Source organism: Heloderma suspectum, chromosome 6, assembly GCF_057233095.1.
Source record: "Heloderma suspectum isolate Gila_16-S chromosome 6, 16-S_ref, whole genome shotgun sequence".
NCBI classification, from domain to species: domain Eukaryota; kingdom Metazoa; phylum Chordata; class Lepidosauria; order Squamata; family Helodermatidae; genus Heloderma; species Heloderma suspectum.
The window spans coordinates 104,390,097-104,413,752 of record NC_139463.1 but is presented as its reverse complement, the minus strand read 5'-3'; the positions used below and the strand labels follow the sequence as shown (position 1 = coordinate 104,413,752).

Sequence of the window (23,656 nt, the reverse complement as noted above, 5' to 3'; positions counted from 1 at the left end):
AATCCCTAGTGCACTTGAGATGGGAGACCCATTCCCGCTCCATCCGACTAGCTTGCTTCTCTTTGAACAAATGTGTCTATGACTCACCTGACCAAGCGAGAAGACAGCAGCTATTTGGACAGAGCCCACTCAGCATCAGATGTACTGTATAAACCTCAGCTGAGCGTTTGGGGCATCAAGAATTAATTTTTGGGCTGTGGTCCTTGAAACACCCCTCAAGCCAAGTAACACAAAATGGAACCACAAAATATGTATTTACTGCTCAAACAGAATTAAAGAATAACAAATACTTGAAATGATAAACAAGCAAAACGTATTACATATAATGCAATTAGGATGATTAAAAGAAATCATGGCTAGCATAGTTCTTAGTAATATGGAGTAAGTTCTCTACATGCTGGCTGCAAAGGTGGGGGAGCAGAGATTCCCAGCTCAGAGGATGAAGAGCTGTCTCCAAACTTGGATACGGGAATCTGAAAAAGCCTATACTTCCCCCCGCCCCACCCCAAGAAGCTGTCTAGGGGCCACAGGATTGCTCTCTTAGCAATAATTTTATTTTAATGATATTTTAATGTATATCATTACATATTTTAATTTATTTTTTTCTGTTGTAAATTGCTTAAATATATTTTTAAATATGGTCAGTCTTATAGAAATTGATTACATAAATAAATATCTGCTTCCCTTCTCTCGATCCTTCTCCAACTTGCATGGAGCAAAGGAGCTTCGAATGCAGTGAAAAATCCCTGGTGCTACTTAGGAGAAAGGAGAGGAGAATTCTCACTAGAGGGAAATGTGTGGAGGCTAGGGATGTCATGAGTGACTGAGTGGGTCTGGTAGACTCCCCCAAACCTGGTCCCCTGGACCCCATTCACTGAGCCATGGGGCACTCACATGCATGCTTGTTGAGCGCCACGCGGTCTGTGAGCGTCCTGCAGCTGCCCATTCCTTGATGTGAGCCGCCATTTTTATGCAAGATGAGCACTCTGTAATTTTCGTATATTTAATGTTGCGCACAATGGCAGCTGTACAGGGCCATCTCCACAACACTGGAGACATAAAGGGGCCGTGTAAAGTTTAGTTAGCTCCCAAGTGGCTAGTTGTCAAATCAAAACTGTACACTGGGAGGAAACACATACAAAAATTCATATTAATTTTCATGCAGACCATTTACCAACAAATTTGCAAACTGATGTGGAAATCAGTTGCGGGTTGGACTCGATGGTCTTATAGGCCCCTTCCAACCCTACTGTTCTATGATTCTATGAAATGGGGTGAATTTGTCCATCTCAAGTATATATTTTAAAAGCAAACTGCACAGAAAAGAGACTTTCTAGGGGCAGATTTCATGTGTGCTGGAAAGGAATTACTCTGCCTTCTTTGCTGCCTCATCTCCCTTCAAGATCTTCAATGAGGAACTTGTTCTTCATCTTCAGTGCTTCATAAAGCTGGTCCTTGCAAGAGCAGTTCCAGCTTGGCACCAACTGGTAGAGCTCCCGCATTTTTTCTTGGTTGGTAACCTTTGCGAAGACTTTTTGGTATTGCTCTAAATCCAGGATGGTAGATCCATACAGTATATCGAGGATTCCCTCAACATTGGCCGTCCGCTGGATCAGCGCTTCCCGGTGAAGCTCGACAAAATGTGTCACAGAGGAGGTGAGCAGCTTCCCTGACAGGAAATGAAAGAGAGAACTGAAATTGTTGTAGAGAATGTACAAGACAACCATCTCTAGGATGCGATGAGATGGAACAGCTGGAGAACCGCGATGGCCTGGCTTCTACTATTTCTAGCTCCCAGAATACTTGAGAAAGGAAGAGACTATGAGACAGACAGACAGACAGACCGGGAAGCAAGAGGCAGAAGACAGGTCCAAACTGCTTCAGTTTGTCAGAATCCCTTCGCCACATTGCACTTGTTTGTGCTTCACCCCAAGCACCGCATTGGCCTGAGGAAGAGTCTGATGGACAAGGAAGGAAGCAGACACAACGCAGCTGCATCTTGTGGAGTCTTAAGGCAGTTTTGCTATAAACACACATGGTGGATTTCGGCAAGTCCCTTCCTTCTCTGTAATATGGACACTTCTTGAACTAACTTATTTTCAAACAAATCTGGAAAGGTTTTCATCCCAGTATCAGGTTTTACCTTATCTAGAACCCCCATTTTAATTAACTGGAATTCTAGACAATCGAAGTGCTTAACTGGATCCCATATGTTATCAAAGCTATGATTAACAGTACAAAGTACAAACCTATTTTCCAGTTATGTTGGCTGGACAAGATAGGACAGGATCCTGCCTAAGGGACCTTGCACCAGTGTGTCAGTCAGGCAGCCCACCTCCTTGCAGTAGGGGAAAGAGTGGCACGTGCAGCTGTGACAGTGCAGTTGTTCTGGGCCAAGGTCTTGCCCTGTTTGGGAATGGGTCAAAGCTGCATGGTGTGGAAGGGTAGAGCAGCAAGTTTAGTCAGAATCCTACTGTCACGTTCCTTTGTCCTCTCCCTTACAATTGTGCCTTCTATGTAGGCTATCATGCATAGCCAAACAGGTGGAACATCTGAGCTCTTCCTCTAACTTCTCCCGCTTTGCTCTGTGACAGACCCTAGCATCCCTCAAGTCACACCACTTGCTCTCCTCCTCCCCCAAGACCTGAGTTCTCATGGAGGAGGAAAGGGGAGGCCCTTCAGGTCAAGCCATCTGTGTGCCAAGGTCTTGAGAAGAATGCCTTTCCATATCTGAGCTCACTAGGGAGGGAGCCTCCCCCAGTTCTGGCTGTTCCCATTCTGAGTCTGAGCTGCTAACTATCTCCACACGCTCAGATTCACTCCTGACATCTATCCATCAATAGGATTAAGACTGCCCCCTCCACTGGTTCATAGTTATGGACAGAAAGTAGCAGTTGTACTCAGTGAAGCGCCTTGGAGGCAAACCTTTGCCACCAGCCAGGCTCTGTCCTCAAGTTCGGCATCTTGGAGTTCTTTCTGATCCTTCTTTCCCCTTTCCCCCCTATGTCCATGTTCTGGCCATCTTGTCATTTTCAAGTCTTGATTAACGCATGTTGAATTGGCTCTTCCTTTCTACAGAAAGGAAAGTCCAAATTCTAGATTTTAGTTCATTTATTAGAATGAACCAAAGTGAACTAAAATCGAGGATTTGCACAATCATTATTTATATTTCTGCTTCTAAGGGCACAATTCTATGCATGTTTAGACAGAAGAAAGTCCTACAACTCCCAGCATTCCCCAGCCAGCTGGGGACTTTCTTCTGTCTAAACATGCATAGGATTGTGGCCTAAAGCTTCTTCATTAAGTCCTAGATACTGCTGCATATCCATTTTTTCCCCATAATCCCAGTAGATCACTCCTATGTACTAAGGATGTAGGGACTGTGTAAAATCCATTCCATCTGCATTTTGCAGATTGTCAGGCACTTTTCATTCTGTTGCCTGCTCATAGACTGAATCGGATTTTGTGCATATTTGCACTTTCACAAATTTGGGCTTATGAAAATGCACATATCCCCAACCCCCAGCACATTTTCACATTTTAGCCTATGGGGGAAATGTGCAAAATACATTTTTCTGTTAAAAAAAAATGTATTTTACAGAAATAAAGCCAAAACGGAGAAGCCATGTGTGAAAAACTAAGTACACCTTATGATTCAATAGCTTGTAGAACCACCTTTAGCAGCAATAACTTGAAGTAATCGTTTTCTGTATGACTTTATCAGTCTCTCACATCGTTGTGGAGGAATTCTGGCCCACTCTTCTTTACAACATTGCTTCAATTCATTGAGGTTTGCAGGCATTTGTTTATGCACAGCTCTCTTAAGGTCCCACCACAGCATTTCAATCGGGTTGAGGTCTGGACTTTGACTGGGCCATTGCAGCACCTTGATTCTTTTCTTTTTCAGCCATTCTGTTGTAGATTTGCTGGTGTGCTTGGGATCATTGTCCTGTTGCATGACCCAATTTTGGCCAAGCTTTAGCTGTCAGACAGATGGCCTCACATTTGACTCTAGAATACTTTGGTATACAGAGGAGGTCATGGTCGACTCAATGACTGCAAGGTGCCCAGGTCCTGTGGCTGCAAAACAAGTCCAAATCATCACCCCTCCACCACCGTGCTTGACAGTTGGTATGAGATGCTTGTGCTGATATGCTGTCTTTGGTTTTCACCAAACATGGCACTGCGCATTATGGCCAAACATCTCCACTTTGGTCTCGTCTGTCCAGAGAACATTGTTCCAGAAGTCTTGTGATTTGTTCAAATGCAACTTTGCAAAGCTAAACCGTGCTGCCATGTTCTTTTTAGAGAGAAGAGGCTTTCTCCTGGCAACCCTTCCAAACAAACCATACTTGTTCAGTCGTTTTCTAATTGTACTGTCATGAACTTCAACACTTAACATGCTAACTGAGGCCTGTAGAGTCTGAGATGTAACTCTTGGATGTTTTGCAATTTCTCTGAGCATTGCACGGTCTGCCCTTGGGGTGAATTTGCTGGGATTGCAGAATGGGACATCCGCTCCTGGGAAGATTGGCAACTGTCTTGAATGTTTTTCACTTGTGAATAATCTTCCTCACTGTAGAGTGATGGACTTTAAATTGTTTGGAAATGGCCTTATAACCCTTCCCAGATTGATGGGCAGCAACAATTGCTTCTCTAAGATCATTGCTGATGTCTTTACTCTTTGGCATTGTGTTAACACACACCTGAATGCTCGAGACCAGCAAACTCCTGAGACTTCAGCTTTGATAGAGGTGGTCACGCTTGCTGATGATCAATTAATCAAGGGCATTTGATTAGCAGCACCTGGCTGCTACTTGGCCTCTTCATACCTATGGAAGCAGTAAGGGTGTACTGAGTTTTTCACACATGGCTTCTCCATTTTGGCTTTATTTCTGTAAAATAAATAATGACACGGTGTAATATGTCATGTGTTGTTGTTCATCTGAGGTTGTATTTACCTAATTTTAAAACCTGTTAAGGACCAGATGAATTTGATTATGTCCTGACACATAAAACCATAGAACTCAAAGAGGGTGTACTTTCTTTTTCACGTGACTGTACGTTGTAAATATGGTCTGCTGGCAAATTGGCAGTCACTGTTACTACCAGGAGGTGAAAATGAAGTCAGGTTCTCTCTCTATTTTATATGGAAAGGTGGGATTGAAATTGGTACCATTCGATTGGGAAATAATTGAACATTCTAAAGATGCCCATTGGTCAAAAGTTTATATAGAGATGGGAAGACAGAATGTTGGCCACCCCAAAGCTGGATGGAGGATTCTGACTAGAATGAATATAAGGAGCTGTGAAGAGTCTGTTGGGTGGAGTCTGTCAAAAGGAGTCTGCCTGGAGAATTGCCTGAGGAGGTTTCTTCAGAAGAGACTGGGGAGCCTGAAGAAGACATCAGCCAAGAGCAGCTACAAGACTGGGGGCCATGCTGAGAGCACTTGAGGGAGAAGCTAAAGAAAGTCTGCAAGAGCAGGAGAGGAAGACTCCTGGAGTACCCTTTGGAGGAAAGAGCTGAAGCCTGGGCCTCAGCTGGTGGCAGTGGTCTGAAGACTGAGCAGCTGCTGGACCAGACCGAAAACTTCAGGAGAAGCCTAGTGAACAGAGTTGAAGGTTCCAGGTGGAAGTCAAACCTGACCAGAAAGAAGACCTCCATTCAAGCCCTCATGTTAGGCCTGTGAGTTAACTGGGGTGGAGCTTGATAGGGGAATTGGCTTAAGTTTGGTTAGGGTTAGGAACTGGGGCTTCTAACACTAGGGATGTTGCAGGTGCCTGACTGGCCCCTCAAAATTCTCCACCCTGCTTGTGGGCAGAGAAACTGAAGGGGCCATTTCACCAAATTTCTCCAAGGGGAGGAGAAATTCTCCAACACTTTCTCAGAGGTGAAGCTCACTATTAGCAGTGGTTGTAGCACAGGTTCTGCATTGCCATCATTTTGGTGGGGTTTCTGAGCTTATCATTGTGAGGTAGCTGAGGGTGCTGTGTATGTTCTTTCTTTCTTTCTTTCTTTCTTTCTTTCTTTCTTTCTTTCTTTCTTTCTATTATACATCTCTCTGTCACTCTGCAGCCTCCCTGGCTGCCCACACTTCCTGAACTGAAGAAGCCCCATGCAGGAAGAGTTACCTCATGATGTCCTCCCCTGGACTTTAATTGAAGTGTGGGAAGCAGGGAGGCTGCCAGAGATGTGATTGTACAATGAAAGACAGTACACTCACACAGACCTCAGCCGCCTCATAAGTAAGGTAAGCACAAGAACCACAAACCCCACCCATGAGAATTTCTCTCAAAATTTCTTCTCCTCTGAACATTTTTTGGAAAGAAATTTCTTCTCTATCAAATTGAATAGGAATGGTCAGAAGAAATACAGAAGAAATTTTCAGCACAGCACTAAAAAAAACACCCCTCTTCTGGAAGCACCCATGACTATTTAATGATCTGTCCTTGACCTTTCCAGGTATCAGTGACAAGCTGAGCAGTTGGTAGTTGCCTGGATCCTGTCCCCCTCCCCCACACTTTTGAAGATGGAGACAAGATTTGCCAGTCTCCAGCAGTCTCGCAGCACTTGACCTGTTCTTCAGGTATTTTCACAAATTATAGACAGAGGCTCTGAGATTGCATTTTCAGGTTCTGTTAATACCCAGGCAATTTGTCTGGTCCTAAAGACAGACTCCATTTAGAGCAGCCAGGTACTCCCATACCATTGTTTTACCTCTCTTGCGCTGCAATGCCTTCCCTTCATCATTTCATCTATTTTTGTCAGGTTGGGCACAGTTTCCCTTGTGGGGGAAAACAGAGGCAAAGCATTTTACGTGTTTACTTTATTCATAAATGCATTCTATACTATTTTTGGCCCTAACAAAAACCCACAAAGCAGGTTACAATCCATAACATTAAAACATCATCAGATCTATTTAAACAACAAGGCTAAAACCAGAACCTTAAAATGAAAAGGAGCACAGTTAAAAACCTTCAGTCTTATATTAAACACCATGAAATGCGAAGTAGAATAAAAATATTTTCACTGCCCACCTTAATGCCATCAGGGACAGGGCTAGTCTCACTTCTTTGGGGAGGGAATTCTATAACTGGGCTGCTGCCACAGAAGAGTAGGATTTGAGTAGCTCACCGTCTCTCTTTCACTCACTAACATTTCTCCACACAGTGGATCTACCATTTCCTTGCCTAGATACAGACAGATATATACACCTGCCATCTAAGGTTTACACTTCTTGCATCTGATGAAGTGAACTTTAGTCCACCAAAGCTTATGCCATAATACATTTATTAGTCTTTAAGGTGCCACAAGACTCTTTTTTTTTGTTCTTGTTGCTGCTGCGATAAAGTAACCCTGCCATCCCTCTAGAAATTGCCATTTCCTTGTTCTTCCTCTTGCTCTGAACATAGTCAAAAATCTCTTTCTGTTATTTTTAACATCACTCACAAGCCTCAGCTCTTTCTGAGTATTCAACCTTCCTGATACTCTTCCTACATGATTTGGCAAATGATTTGCACTCATCCATTTGATTTGTCCCTCCTTCCTATATACATGTTCCTTTCAAATCTGAGCTCATCAGAAAGCTCCTTACGAGCCAACCTGTTTTCTTTAGGTACTTCCATTTTTTGGTGCTCATTTGAATTGTTTGCAGTCCATATATTACCATGGTTTTGCTCTTTTTCTTCCTCTATATGATCTTCCACAGACCCTTGCCTTGTACAGTTACATTCTTCTACTTCAGCCTAAGGGCCAAGCTACACATTACATTAAATGTATAGTTTGGTGTTGCATTATTGTTTAATCATCTGTAAACAGCCACAGAGACTGAACAGAGTGCATGGGGAAGCGGGGGAGGGGTTAATGCTTTCCTTCCATGCTGCAATCCCAGCAAAAATTCCCAACCTGCTATTTGGCACGAGAGGGTCTAGTCTAATGTAGCCTTCCCCAACCTGATGCCCTACCAATGCTGCCTGGGAATTATGGGAGTTGTAGTCCAACACATTTGGAGAGCACCAGGTTGGGGAAGGATGGTCTCCTGTGTTTGATTAAGGACTGGGATGTGGGAGCAGCAAGGACTCTGCGATATATCCCCACTGTACAGTCAGGCTGATTTGTGCTCAGAGGTAGGGTCCCTTGTACCTTTTGGTTCTTCTCCAAGTTCTGTGACAAAAGCATGCTGCTCCTTCTGAATCAGCACATCCTCTAGGATAGAAGGAGACGAAAAGTGAAGTGAGCTGTTCCTGTTTATACTGGTGCTTTACCCTTTCCAGGAAGGGTAATGCTGTATCTCTGAACATTAGTTACCAAAAAGGATAGTTATTCTGCCAATTGACACCAGATAGGATCTAGTCAAGACAAACTTAAATCTCTTCCTTTTTTCTCCATGCTTTCAGATCTTAAATATAAGACTACATGTTTCTATTCCAAGCATTTCTATATTTTGAACAATTTAAGTGTTTGCTGTTAACTTAGGAACTTAAAAAAAATTCAGTTGTGCCCATAGTGTGGAGTGGGGCAGGATGAGAGGGTAAAAACTATGCATTAGTGGGTTAAAAATGGCCAGAACTTTATGGCTTACAGTTTGGAGATTAAATATGTGTATTAAGAAGTATACTGTGAGCCATTTACTTTTGTTTCTTATTTACAAGGCTGCTTATTTAAGCAGGAAAATAGTAGTAGTAGTAGTAAATAATATTAACAACAACAAACTATCATTACAACACCCTGTCATCAATACTTACCTGGTTCCAGCCAAGCATCCCAAACAGAGCAAAGGTTTTGTTTCTTTTTCAGGCTAAGGTTTATTCTCTCTCTATTTCCAGTGTAGACCTCTGCAAAGGACTGCAGCTGTCCTGGGTTCATGTAGGACAACTCCAGTTCCTGGTGAAGAGGTAGGCAGTCAGAGGGACAACTTTCAGTCATTGGACCACAGTTGAAAAATACAAGTAACTGTTAAAGTACAGGCCATGTCTGGCACATGGGAGAGGTTTTCTGGTTTTAGATAATCATGTGCAGGGCTGCATATATGCTGTGTTTAAAAAAACACACACATCTGGCTAAATTCTGCACCAAGAAAGGCTCAAATCTGTAACAGGTATAAATTAAGTAAATACATACATATTTTATTTTGCATAATTTATTCTGCTTGTTGTGGAAGAACTATGTAGTGCATTGAACCCGACTCTCCCCAAGGCTGAAATCCTGCTCACTTCTCCCTCCTTTGCCCACAGAGGGTCCACTATTTATTTCTTTGTATTTATTTCTTACACTGTATTCCCCACTCCCACTTGAAGCAAAGACTAAGGACATGCTACAGTTTTGTTCACACCCTTCCCTTATTACTCCAGGTTCTCCCAATCTCTGTCTACCCTGCTGTTGGACTTAAGAGCCTGAGAGTATGTTACCATAGCCTTCCCCAACCTGTTGCCCTCCAGATGTGTTGGACTACCACTCCCATAAATTCCAGCCAGGATAGCCATTGGCCATGCTAGTTAGGAATCAGTGGAAGCTGGTGGCTCTGATTTCAGTGAGGCTGTAAATCCATTCTGGGTTTCAGTCAGAACCTGTCAAAACTCTAAATGAGCTATCCAAGGTGCTGAACCCTAGCACCAAAATGGGTTCAGCGCCTTGGGTAGATCCTTTAGAGTTCTGGCTGGTTCTGACTGAAACCCAGAATAGATTCAAAGGCCCACCAGAATTGGAGCCACCAGCCTCCACTGCTAGGAATTTGGGCAGTAGTAGTCCAACACATCTTGAAGGCCCCAGATTAGGGACGGCCACGGTAACAGTCTGCATCTGAGAGCTCTCCTTATTGAGCATTCCAAAGGCTCCCCTGTCAACAAAGAAATCTGGAGGGGTCTCCATCACAGACTCACTGCAGGAGAAGCTGTGTTCTTTTCCCTAGGTGTTTGGAGGGGAGAAGCAGGGGACAATTAGCTTTTAAGGAGAGAGATAAGAGGTGGTAAGATAAGAGAAAGAGATAACAGCAGTTCCTCCACCATTGTTGGGGGACTCTTTGAAACTCTCAACAGATGGCGCTCCCGCATGGTGAGCGTAACATGTAGCCACACCCTTGGCCTGTAAGCACCTCAGGGCAAGGACCTGTCTTTTACAAAAAATGGTTGATTCTGGTAATAGCCATCAAGCCTGAACCTTGTCTTTCCTTTTAGTAAGCTGACATCAGCTTCCAGGGGCAATCCTTGGGCAGTCCCATGCCTCAATCAGCTTCAACAATGTTACAGCCTATAAACTGAAATCCTCAAAATGACAGATTTTGAGGAAGTAACCTTCACTTATGTAGTGTGACTAAAATATATGCAACCATGGTTCAATCATTTTTTAAGAATATGTTAGCCACCCATTCCACCCACTCACAACTTCCTCATCAGATCTCTAAGATCTGGAAAGGTGCGAGGGCAGTCAAGAGAAAAGAGTTATGAAAACTATTTCTTATAATGTTGAGATGATGGTTCTACTAACCTCTGGATTTATTGTGAGTTCTGCTAAGCTGGTTACATGATAGCGAGAGCCAACATATAAGGGCTCATCTGTCTGAGGGCGTTTCCGCACCAGCCTTGACTGATATCTCTCCTCCTCATATTTGATGGCCTGTTTAAAGGAAAAGGGCTACAGTTTATGATCCAAGGTTTTAGCCCACTCTGCAATGTTTACACATAGCTCTAGAGAAAATGGAATGGCCCTGATCCTTAAACTAAACCCTTGAGACTTTAAGGCTGGATGAGAAGAAGGAAGGAGAACCATTACCACCTGTGGTGGATCTTAGTTTTATCCACTCCTGGGCTGATTAATTTTGGTTCCCAAATCCCTGATTAACACCTGTTTTATCCAACTGACAAACTCTGGGTGAAGGACTTTTACATCAGGGCAACCAAGGAAAGGGGGCCGTTTGAGGGAGAGATTCACCACTTACCTCATGCTTAGCTCTGCCACCTCACTTTGGCACTGTGATTCGGGGCGTTTCTACATTAAGCAAAACCCCTGCATCCTTACCGGGGCTTTCTGCTTTCGGTTTCTTTGCGGGATTAGAAGGGGCTCCTTTACAGGGCAGACACATAGTTTGAATCGAGGGAGTACCTCCCTCCCTCCCTGGCATGTGTGCAAAGGAGTGGGGGTGGGAGTCTTGTTTTCATAGCTTAACTTGTGCTGTACTGTTTCCTAGCAGTGCCCAGGAAAGCTACAACTTACTTCTGAGTAGGTGTAAGATTGTGCTGCAAGTCTCCACCCTAGGCACACTTACTTTGAGTAAGCCCCATTGAACTCAAAGGGACTTATTTCTGAGTAGACATAAGATCATGCTGTAAGTCTGCAACCCTTGACACACTTCCTTGGGAGTAAGCCCTATTGAACTTAATGAGGTGCTCTGAATCAATAGAGGACGTTGATTCTGAGCTTGGTGGGGTGGGGGATCAGATCTATCGCCCTTCATTGCAGGGAGGTATTTTACTGTCTTCTCCCTCCAATTGGCCTGCAATTGAGAAATGTGCTCAAGCATTTACATGGCAGACAGGTGGTCTGAATTGAGGAAAGTCTTTCCTTGGCAAGTTCATACCACTAGGCTGGCATTACACACTGCCGATATGGCACCATTAACTTTTATTGCCAGCTCATCTACAATCTTTCTGAAAGCAAGATAAAAGTGGAAATTGCAGGAGACGTCCTGGAGATTGACGACATTGTGTAAAGGACCCACAAACTTCCATGAGTGACCAATCACAAGCGGGCAATAAATCAATCCTGTAGAGACACCCTAAGTTGGTACTGCCCCCAAATGGCACTTTGCTTGGCTCGGCTCTGGCATTCTGTGGAGTTTTTTCAGAAGACTCAGCCTTCTGGTCATTGGAAGGACAATGCTCGCATGCCCAGAATTGTCTCCTTATCAAACTAGCCGAGGTACTCCCCTCTTAGCAGCCAGATGGGTTTCTCCACTGTGTTGGAGAGTTGGCCTTCTTGCCAGCCAGAAGGAGGATGTTCTTTGCCTTGGATGCGAGTTGTGGATCATTGTAAAAGTATCTTGGGAACAAATCTCCTCTTACACCTAGAGCTGGTTTTCTTCTTCATACAGGAGAGTACTCCCTACTGCCATCCAAACAGAGGATGCTTTCTGCCTGGGATGCTTTCGTCACCTTTCCAGAAACTAGCCTTGGAGCTACACCCCTCTTTCTAGTGAGCTTTCCGTCATGGAACATACAGCAGACAGGTGGCAGAAGCATCCCCCCAGAGGATCAGATAAACTGCCAGGTAAATAAATGCTGAATTTGACTGCCAGAATGATTTTTTAAAAAATCATTAAAAGGATCACAGAGCTTGAGCTCTACAGAGCCCAGTGGCCTTGAAGGAGTCAGGGCTGGAACTGGAGGAGTCTCCTCCCACTGAATGGGACTAAGTATGAAGTCATTTGCAGAGTCCTGCCTCTACAGCAAGTGGCAGGAGTAACCCACTCCTGGATAACCTCCACCACTGAAGGAGAAGGAATTTCTGTCAAAAGATTAATGTGGAAAAAAAACATGAAACAATATTATTTTGTTTCTATATGAGTCAGATTAAGAGATCAGGTAACCTGAATGCTTCTATGCAGAGAAACAATGGACAGAAAGCTTTTGTGCAAAGGCTTTGCTCTTGTTTGCCCTAAAGGTGGAATGTTTGGAGCAGCATCATTTGCTTGTGTGTCCCCCTGGCAGTCTGTACCAGCTGCTCAGTGCAAGCAACTGAAGGTTCATTGAAAAGATAACTCTGAAGGGATCCTTTAACCATTTTCATGACAATGGTTTCTCCATGCTCAGCTCAGTCAAGTGACAGATGAACCAAGGGGCATCTAGCACTTGCAGGGATCTCCAACTGCATCAGGCAACAGACTTGCAAATAGTCATGTAGATGTGCAGCCACATTCACTTCACAAACTACATTTTTAGGTATGCAACTGGGTTTTGTTTGTTCTTGAACAATCCACACCCAAAAATGTAATGGGCGAATGAGACAGGCTCGTGTTTAAAAACGTGACCGTATCGGTACACTCAGCAAAGAGACAAGTTTGCACTCAGTCAAAAAGCCCCGTTTGTTGCCACAAAATGTGTAGTTCAGCCCTAAGGGTTTGCAATGAAGCGCTTCTGTGTTACCATGGGCAGGTCTGCTGCAATCCCAGATCTTTTCATTGGTTCAGGCGTAATTCCAAAAATCGAGCCAAATTAATTCCAAAATATGCTGGGGGGGGGCGGGGGGGAGGCACAATGTGTGTATGGGGACAGCAAGCTTTTTCAGCAGCCTCGATCCTAATGCCCCCACTGTAGTTCTGGGCATTAGGAAGATGCTCCATTCATATATGCTCCCCTGAAGTGGTTCTAGCTTGCGAATGCCAGCTCCCAGCAAGACTCCCTACACCAAAAGGCCACACGCAACCCTCCTGCTGCTCTGCGGGGGATGACAACTCTTGCTGTGTCTTTCTTCACCAGCTCTTGTCAATTCTTGCCTACCTCTATCAAGGACGAGTCATTGGGAATCAGATAGAGGTGGAGCGTTGTGGTCTTCCTGCACGCATGATAAAGCTGCACCACAGAATGGACAGGGAACAGCTTATTGTAGATGGGTTTAATCAGCACACCCAGCAAAGAGAACCTGGGATTCTCCAACACAGCATGGAACGGGCTGATCCATGATGGCGTCTCCAGGATTATCCCAGCATCAACAAAATGGGCGATTTTCATCTGGGAGGTGTCAATATCTCCATCTGAGAACAGATTAAGAAACAATGGTTCTCATTTACTTTTTATAGATCACCTTGTTATTACTGACACACAAGAAGATCAAATGTTTTCTTAAGTCTATTCGGATATGTAGGAATGCGAAGGTGAGCAACTGAGAGTAGGGTGAACCAGGTCAGGACTCCTCCCCCCTGCCCCCCGAGGCATAGTCACAGTATAAGGGTCTAATCTAGCAGTAAAGGAGAGGGAAACAGTAAAGATTCTTCTCTCCCTCCTTCATTACTAGATCAGACCCATGCACTAAAATTCCTGGATTCCTTTCAGTACAATGGATTCAGCAATAATATCCTAATGCTGTTTGCACTCTCTTTTGTGATACACTGAGAGATTTTGTGGTAGTAAGTGAGTGAGTAAAGGAAATGACAGTTATCTGAACTACCTTAATATCCCAGAGAAGAAGGGCAGAGAGACGGGTCTCTAGCTGCTATTGGCTAAGATGTTCAAATCCTACAGTTGGCACTGCAGGTAGAAGGAACTAGAAAAAGAAGAGCAGTAGAAGCAGAGGGGTACTATTACTACTATTAACATTCATTCTCACTCTCTTTAGAATTGCTCAAAGTCTCTTATATATGGTTTCCAAGAAGCTTCCCACCCAGGTAGTCTACAGAGCAAGACCTGCATAGCTTCAGCAACAGAACTGCATCATCTGCCTTCAAACTATTCTCTGGGCAAGGAAAGAAGGAGGTGGGGGCTGAAGAGAGCTGTAGGTCAAAGGAAGCAAGGGGTTAAGGAAATGGTTGGATAAGAAGTGGTCTAGGGGGAAAGGCCACAAGGAAGAGTCCAAGAGGAAAACTAAAACTGGATAAGGGAATGAGCAGAGAGGAGAGGTGCACATGGCCATAAATTGCAAAGCTGAGGGACCTAATCTGTCTAAGGGCACAATCCTATGGCCGCTAGTCAGCGGCTAGACAGCCATAGGATAGATCGGTTCCCAGGAACCGACCTTGGAGCCCGTGCTCTGAGGTCAGTTCCTGGAGAACCAACCTCCACCCCCTCCCATGCCACCTCGTAGGCAGCGTGGATTGGACCCACGCTCTGCACTTGGAAGAGCAGCGTAGAGCGGGGGAAATGGGGCATTCCTGGGGCCGGGGAGGTCAGAAGTGCCGGTCCGGCCACCTCTCCCCGTGCTCTGAGATCCCACAGATAGACAGTCGAAATCGGCTGTCTAGCTGCAAAAGCAGGGTGGCGGGAGCAGGGAGGAGATCTGCTCCACACCACTCCTGCACTGGATAGGTGGTCGCCCCAGGGCTTGAAGGCGACCGTTGATCCGCATAGGATTGCTCCCTAAAAGGAAAAACTGAAGACAGGAGGAGTCCATGTTACTGCCTACATCCCCCCACCCCTGCTCAAAACTGCCTTACCTTTGAGGCACATAAAATGAGGCAGGTAAACAGCTGCCACCGCCCCTGCTGGATCTGCGCAGATGTCAAACAATGGACCAGCCACCATCCAATTCCGCTTCTCAGACTCGCTCAGGCGCCGACCCCAGGAGTCATGCTTGTATTCGACTGTCACAGCTGCTCTTACCTCAAACTTTAGTTCAGTTACAAAGCAAAGGAAGGTGCCTGCCTTGGGGAAGTGGATTCTTCATGTCACAAAGAGAGAAAAGGGGGAAACACGATTAGTTTCTCAGAGAGTCAAAGTTTGGTCTTTATTGAGGTGCAGAAAAAATGTGGATGGCTGTCTGTAGATCAAGTGTGCAGGTAGCCATCAGAATATAATTAGGCCACACAAAGTTTGCTTGATTTGCAGCTGAGTGATTTCAAGCAAAAAATGTGAGTTTTGACTGACAAATCTGTGGCGTTGGTAAGTTTAACTGATGAAATCTAGATCCCTAGAAACCTGCCTCATAGAACTACAATTCCCATAGTTCCTAATGTAAGTAGTTAAACCAATTTAGGTATGTATTGCACAGCTTAGTTAAATTGCATAGATTTTGCTTATTGCACAAGAAAGCACGAGAGAGGTCCTTGAGGATGACAACGTCATGTTAAGGACCCGCAAACTACCACGAGGAATCATGAGCACACAATAAATGCCTCATGTAGAAAGGCTCCTAGACTCTAGGATCATGCTGTAAAGCTTGCATTCCTTGGCAATATCCTGTGTCTTGTGGCAGCAGTGGAAGAAATATGAGCAATCTGCTTTCTAGGGGTCTCTGAGCAGAAAGGTGATTGCTCCTTTACGCTCAAAGCAAGGGAAAACTTCAGAAGCATGAACCAAATACAGCAGTGAAATAATGTGTTCTGTTTGTTATATCTGCATGTTCCCAATTTGGGGCTCCTTAGTCAGATGCTGCTTTTACCTGATACACATTTCTTTATTTAGAATATTTTTACCTCAGCTTACTCAAGGCAGCTTACAAGAAAACTGATCAAAACAACAAAACAAGCATTACTTTTAGATGTCCTAGATCTTATAATTTATTTTATGTCATAATTTATTATGATCTCTTACAATCTTTAACATGCACACAAATGACCCTTGGAAGTGAATTTATTTTACTGCTGTATTTTGTTTGTGCTTCTGAAGTTTTCCAAACACATATCTTGCCATAAAAGAAAAATGCCTCTAACTATGCTCAAGTAATATTTGCATGCATGGATCTTATGAAGCACGTCAGTAAAATGTGTCACCAGAAGAAGTAGATACCTTTTATCGTTTATACAGTAACAGGAGAAGCCTTTAACACATGAGCAATATGAAAAGGGCAAGAAGCCAATATAATTGGAAGAGGATAGGATGGGAGTTCAGGTTCACTGTGATGATGCTTTGGAGGTCAAAGATGAGAGAATGGCCTGCTGCTCCATGGTCCAGATCCTCACCTGTATATCTTCAACTTCCCATTCGCATCTAGAACAAGATCTGGTTGCACCTCTGGACAATCCTAGAAAACAAGATTGTATTTAAGTGGGTCCTTCAAGGCAGGGCTTGCACTATTAGGTTTTGTGATCTGGGACCTCTACAGGTATGAGACAGAGTGGAATTCAATAATATTTTCATCATCCATGAACAAAATCACCTGCTGAACTGCACACTTGCAATCAGAGAGCCCTCCACTTGGAGCTTGCCGCTATTCCTATAACATGGTGGAGTTTAAAGTTAATAAACAGAAAACAAAAATCTTAACAAAGAATATGAATGTTCAAGAAAAAAAAGTTGATGGACAAGACAGGCTTCCAAATTGAAAAGAAAGTAAAATATTTGGGAATCCTTCTGACAAATATGAACTGTATGCTTTTTCAGAATAACTATGTTAAAGTGTGGAATGAAATTAAACAAGACCCATTAAAATGGGGAAAATTACAGCTATTACTTTTGGGAAGAATTGCAATGATTAAAATAAATGTACTACCTAGAATGTTATTTCTGTTTCAGATGATACCCATTATTACATCGGATTAACCTTTTAAGCAGTGGCAGAGAGACATAATGAAGTTTATATGGCAAGCAAAAAAATCAAGAGTTAAAATAAAAATTTTACAAGATGCAAAAGAAAGGTGGTTTGGGATTACCAGACTTTAAAACCTATTTCTCTGCCTGCTGCTTGGTGTGGATGAAAGAATGGGTGACGTTGAAAAATAGAAGACTTTTAGAATCAGAAGGACACAATTTGAGATATGGGTGGCATGGTTATTTGTGGTATGATAAAACAAAAGTGAATGTAGATTTTAATAATTACATAAGATGGGCTATATTAAGAATTTGGAATAAATATAAAGTTTTATCAAAAAAATACCACGGATTTCACAAGAAGCAATGCATAGAAGAGAATTTGAAAGCACGCATAAATGGTTAAGATATAATGATTTATTAGAATTGTCACAAGGGGAACATAAATTAAAATTAAGGGAAATTTATTGGTAGAAGGTAATGTCTATCAATGGTTTTCATATTTGCAAATTAAGGAAAGGTTCAAAACAGATAAGAAAAATGGTGGATTTGAACAAATAGAATCTGAGTTTGAATCAGCGTTGTGTACAAAAGATGAACATGTTATTGCTAAACTGTATAAATTACTGTTAAGGTATGAGACAGAGGATGAACAAGTAAAAGATTGTATGAGAAAATGGGCACAAAATATTGGTCATAATATATTAACGAAAGAATGGGAAACTATGTGGGGAAAAGATCTAAAATTTACCTTATGTACAAATCTTAAAGAGAATTTCTATAAGATGATGTACAGGTGGTACATGTCACCATGTAAACTATTTAAAATGTATAAAGGTGTTTCTGGAAAACGCTGGAAATGTGAAGACCAAGATGGAACGTTTTATCATCTATGGCGGACTTGTAAAAAAGCGAAAATATTTTGGAAACGAATACAGTCTCTAGTTCAAAGAATATTAAAGACTACTATAGAATTAAAGCCAGAGACTTTATTACTAGGACTAATGGACAAACACGTAAAAGAGAAGGGGGGAACTCTCTTTGTCTATATGATAACAGCTGCAAGGTTATTGTATGCACAAAAGTGGAAGAATGAAACAATACCAACTGCGAATGAGTGGATCACGAAAATGATGGCGCTGGCAGAGATGGCAAAACTCACTATTATAATTAAAGAAGGATTAACAATTAAATTTATGTCAGAATGGAAACCTTTTTTAGAATGTGTACAAGAAATAGAGAAAAATGATGTCTATGTATGTGGATTTTGATCTTTGAGATGGTCAACTCTCTTTTTTCTTTGTTAAAAATTAGGAGAGAAATGAGATAATGTCTGTGAACTCAATGTATGATATACAACTAAGATAAGAAGTAGAGAACAGTAATAAGCATTTGTTGTGTAAGGGGAGCCGAAGGTAGATACCTTATAATCTTAGATGTATTTTAGTGTATCCCTGTGTGTGTTGTTGTAATGATGTGTATTGTGTGTCTATGTTGTCTTCCCCCTTTAAAAATAAAAATAAAACTGTTAATCGAACATGGTGGGATTAAACTGAGGACTGAGAAAAGAACTATCTGGTGTGTGGGGGTAAAAATGAAGCTCTAATATGATAATCCTTATTTCTTGAAAGTACTGGATCACAGCTCCAAAAGCTGAGGAGTGACTCTCCAAGAAACTTGGCTCCCAGTCTTCATTTGCCTTGCAATGACTGGATAAAACCCAGCCCTGGGCTATCTGCATGGCAAATCCATACAGCAAGATCAAAGGCAAGCAGAAATCTGAAGCACAGTGTTAGCAATCAAGAAAGGAGCAGTCCAAAGCAGGGTCTGAGGCAGAGTCAAAGTCAAGCACAGGCAAGCAGTCCAATACAAGCACAGTCCAACAGCAAGGTCCTAGCAGGAGTCCAGAGATCAGCAACAAAGATAATCAAGAAAATAAACAGGGTCAGGAAAGCTAGGTTACAAGGCACTAGGCTGAAAGGAAGATGTTGTTCCAGCAACTTGCAGGTTTCAACTGAGAATTGTGAGCCAGAGTTCCCAGAGCCCCAACCAAGGCTCAGCTGCAAGTAACTGCAGGCACTTTGTCAGAGGTCTACTCCTGAGGGGGGCCCTGTTCATGAGGAGGCTAATTCTTGAGGAGTCCTCTTCAGCTACCAGGGACTGTCCTATCTTGGATCTTTAAGTGTCAGTGTTCTCAGGGGCTGGATGGTGGCTCAGCATCCACCCTCTGCCTCAGAATCTGAGCTGTCCACCACTCTTGGAAGCAGATTTGAAGGCATCTCCCCTGATGGCCCAGGACTGTCTTGGGCAGCCTTGGGGTTCTCTGAAGTGTCCTGTTCCCTGGAGACATCAGGTTCCAAAGGGTCTAGCTCTTCCTCCGAGGAGGAATCCCCCAAGGGAGTCATGATACCATCTCATTTCTGATTTAACCCAGTAGACACCACTCCCCTTTTATAGAGGAGAAAATAAACAAGGATATCTTGCTACAGAGTCTTCCTAGTCTAATATTCTGCGCTCTTGAGTGGAGCGAGATGTAAAATGGAGTGGGGAGACTGATGGGTGTTTCCTTTCCAAGAAGCACAAACTGGCCATTTCAACATTTAAAACTGAACTCCTCCTGATTTACTTGCCCCATCACTTTAGACAGCCTCTTCATGAGCTTTCCTTTTGAGGTGAGATTCCAAGTGGCTGGGTGATACCTGGAGACCATGGCTGGCCCTCCCAGGTGGTGGAGCAGGAGGTGCATCAAACTGCATCACTCCCCACTGCCCCTTCCAGGAGGGCCCACCACCGCGCCCAGCAGATGCTCCAGAGAGCCCTGCCAGCCACTCTCCCACTGTGGCATTTGCTGCAGTGAGAGAGCAGCTGGTGGGGCTCTGTGGAGAGCTGCATTGGAGGAGGAAGCAGCCAGCGTGGCTCTACAGAGAGACTGCCAGGCTAAAATGCCTGGCTCTGAGTGGGTCCTTCCTCAGAGCCGGGCACAGGAGGAGTTTCCCAGGAGATCGCCAAAACAGCCATGCCAGCTGCTTCTTCCGGCTGCATGGCTTGGCGGTAAAGGCAGGTTGAAAGGTGGTGGGGGATGCAATGCCATAAAGGGAAAGGGTGGAGGATGCAATGTGGGAAGGGGAAGGCGGTGCTCAGAGGTTCCACTGGAGGTGGGGAAGGGTCCTTGGCTTTCCTTGGATCTGAAACAGGCTGGTGAACCATTTGGCCATGGTGGCATTAAATAATCTGCGCTCTGGAATAATGCATTCTTTGGCCAGGCTTTACTTCCTGTATAGCCAGATACTGGGCTCCTTCACACTGAACTTCTATCCTGCGGTTGAGACTGCTCCTTCACGGAAGTTTGCGGGCACTTTACATGACGCCGTGACCCTGCTGTGTCCCTCCAGGGCGTCTCCTGCACTAAATGCCCTTTGTTCCGTTTTTAAACAGATCGCAGATCATGAGCTATCAAATTACCCCGTTGTGTTCCCGCTTCAGTTTCCTCCGTGAAGACAGTTAAAGCGGGAAGAAGAGGAGCGAGACCAATGAAAGATAAGGGAAGACTCAGATATGGGGGAGAAGGAGGGTGGGGTGGGGGAGTGACTGTAAAGGGAGTCAGTGGTGATCCTGCATTTAAAACAGAAGCAGAAAGCCCCGTTTTAAATGCAGGATTTTAGGCTGATGTAGAGATGCCCACTGTGTACCACAATGGAACCCCAGAAGGTGCCCTGTTCTCAGCACAGGAGCAAAGGCCCTTACCTTCTCTTTCTCACACAGGTAGCATTTCTCCTCTGCGAGGGGGTCAGGAATTAAGCCCTCTTTGCTGCTTTTCCTTCCTGCTTCACAAAAAGAAGGAAACTTAGAGCTATGTTTTCCTTTTAATAGTCAAACAGAGAGAGCATTATCCCTCCGAAAGCCTGGATTCCAAGTCTTAGGTAGATCTTCCCGTCACGCACCAACCTCAACATCCAGTGGTTCAACTTACTTCTCCCTGAAAGGGGGGGGGGGGACACGGCTGTTCGCCTAGCCATCAGTGATGTGACAGTGACATGATTACACTGACCACAGTCATTTAACAGCAATGGTGGGGCTAGTAAGAAAGTCAGATCACATGTAACTCGGAATGCTGAACTGTGGTCTGAACGCAAGGTTTCCTACAATGGAACTGCGACCTGGAGAGAATACAGCTGTTTCCCCTGAATTAAACAACAAATTGTTTTCAAATTAAAAACAAAACATCTGTACTTCATCTACAGCAGTGTTGGGGAATCTCTTTTGGCCCAAGGGCCAAATTTGTTCCAGACAAGCCACACAGCGGGTCACATCCCAAAGTGGGCAGGGCCACCCCACTGCTAGCATGCGGTTCCCAGCAGGATTGCCCAGACCCCATTTACACATTTATACACACACTCACTCTCACAGCACCACCAATACACACTCATCCCTCCCCAAAGCGATTCCCACCTGCTTTTAAAAAACCTGCTTGTGGCAAGGGAGGGGCAATTTTTGAGAAGGGGTCCAGTAATGCAGAGAGGAGTGTTATCCCGCCCCCCGCAGCAGCAACCCCCCATCTCCCATACTGCAATTAGACTTTTTTTAAAGCTTCCATTGGGACCAACGAAGGCACTTTTATTTATGTATTTATATATGTATTTATATTTTTATCCTGCTCCTCAGTCAAAGAAGGCTGGTTACAAATAATCCAGTAAAAGAATATGGCTGCCCCCTCTCAGTTATGTACAACTAGGACCTGTACAAGCACAGAAATCACCAACACATTATTATTGATGTCGTAGCGTAATGTGGAGCATCAAGCTGCCACAACATGCATACTACCAAATATTATAGAGGGGGAAGAGGGAGATAAACACATGGTTGCTATTTTTGACTGTAGACACAAAATCAGATTCATGCGTACTCTGGGCCTTGCTTTTCTATGGGAATGGAGAATGAAGATGATTTTCTGTATGACACTGAGATGTTAGGATTTCTGATCATAATGGGATTTGCCTTAAACAGCTGAGCAAGCTGGATTGCATCCTAAGTTTACACTTTATGAGGTTACTGTGCAAGTGAACAAATAATTACATGCTTCAGACATAGCTGTGTAGGTGTCCACTGGCTTTACCTTCAAGATTCCTGATCAGATGTTCATTTGTTGTCCTCAACACCTGGTAGAGATGATCCTTCCATTCTCCATTCCAGCTAGGTACTAACTTGTAGAGGGCCTCCATTTTTTCCTTGTCTGTAGCTTCCAGTAAGAGATAATTATGCAAAACCTTGCAGATCGTAAAATGGAGCAATAATTGCACAATCGAACTTGCCTCAGTGACGTTTTGGATCAACTCCTCCTTGTGCCTCTCAATGAAATGACCCTCTGAGAAAAGAGAGATGTTAGGAACAGAGATGGTTTCCTGTGATGCATAGCAAGAACAGTTCTGGGACGGATTTCAAGGCAAGTCAGACCTTTCTGACGTCCTAGTCCTACACCTAGGGATGTACAAAAGTCACTTACCTTTTCGAAGGGTGACATTCGTGGTGGGGGGGGAGGCGCTCTGTCCCTCCCCCCAAAATTCTGGCTGGGGGCGGAGGCGCTCCGTCCCTCCCCCCCGAAATTCAGGCCGGGGGGGTGCTCCGTCCCTCCCCCCCTGAAATTCTGGCCGGGGGGGAGGCGCTCCGTCCCTCTTCCCCGAATCCTAGCCGGCCGGCTCCGCAAATGGCGGCGGCCATAGCCGCCGCCGTTTGCGTCCCTGAAGTCAGCTGTGATAGGCTACGTAAATGTTTACGTAGCCTATCACGGCTGATTTAAAAGAAAAAAAAACACGCACGTACGCAAATGGTGGCGCCCATGGGTCCGCTACGCTATTTGCGTTCCCCTTATTTTCGCCGTCTTAGTCTACGTAAATCTTGACGTAGACTAAGACATGCCAAAATAAGGAACGTAAATTGCGGCGCCCATGGGCGCCGCCATTTGCGTACGCGCATTTTTTTCCTTTTAAATCAGCCGTCATAGGCTACGTAAACATTTACGTAGCCTATCACGGTGTTTTTTAAAAATCTAGCCGTGATAGGCTACGTAAATCTTTACGTAGCCTATCATGTTGTTGTTTTTTTTAAAACTGGAAATGGTGGCAGCGGCAGCCGGTTGGAAGACCGGCCGCTGCAGCCGCCGCTGCCGAACCGCTGCTGTAGCCGCCGCAGCCAGGAAGATTCTCCGAAGATAAGTCCCGTCCTGGCGGGGGGGCAGAGCGTTTCGCCACCGATTTTGGGGGGCCGAATGCGCTGGCATTCAGCCTCCCTGAGATTCGTAGCGAAATTCTCTGACATCCCTACCTACACCACATCCCCAATGTGTCGGGCAGAAACTTTTTATGGCATTTCTGATGTGATCCCTCCTGTCATGCCCACATTGGAAGACTCCTCCAAGGAGTAAGAGTTAGAGGCCCCAACAGAGGATGATGCCCAGGCCCTGCCAGGGACTGTGCCGCAACAGAGGCCT

General features: G+C 44.3%; 1 protein-coding gene across 6 annotated transcripts in view; it reads right to left on the bottom strand.

Annotated features, from left to right (window-relative positions):
* Window positions 1-236: 236 nt before the first annotated feature.
* Window positions 237-23,656, bottom strand: part of LOC146342238 (uncharacterized) — a 62,502-nt gene continuing 39,082 nt past the window's right edge. For 3 of the 6 annotated variants that reach the window (XM_084805971.1, XM_084805974.1, XM_084805973.1), the window contains 9 exons: window positions 22,286-22,534; window positions 20,917-20,996; window positions 16,605-16,666; window positions 15,141-15,364; window positions 13,492-13,745; window positions 10,484-10,612; window positions 8,746-8,884; window positions 8,144-8,206; window positions 243-1,669 (listed from right to left, as the gene is read on the bottom strand). In XM_084805971.1, coding sequence (XP_084662097.1) covers window positions 1,389-1,669; window positions 8,144-8,206; window positions 8,746-8,884; window positions 10,484-10,612; window positions 13,492-13,745; window positions 15,141-15,364; window positions 16,605-16,666; window positions 20,917-20,996; window positions 22,286-22,534 — 1,481 coding nt within the window. In that variant the 3' untranslated portion in view covers window positions 243-1,388. Of the gene's footprint in view, window positions 1,670-6,718; window positions 6,786-8,143; window positions 8,207-8,745; window positions 8,885-10,483; window positions 10,613-13,491; window positions 13,746-15,140; window positions 15,365-16,604; window positions 16,667-20,916; window positions 20,997-22,285; window positions 22,535-23,656 lie in introns of all 6 variants that reach the window. The other 3 variants (XM_084805972.1, XM_084805975.1, XM_084805976.1) reach the window with 2 other exon arrangements.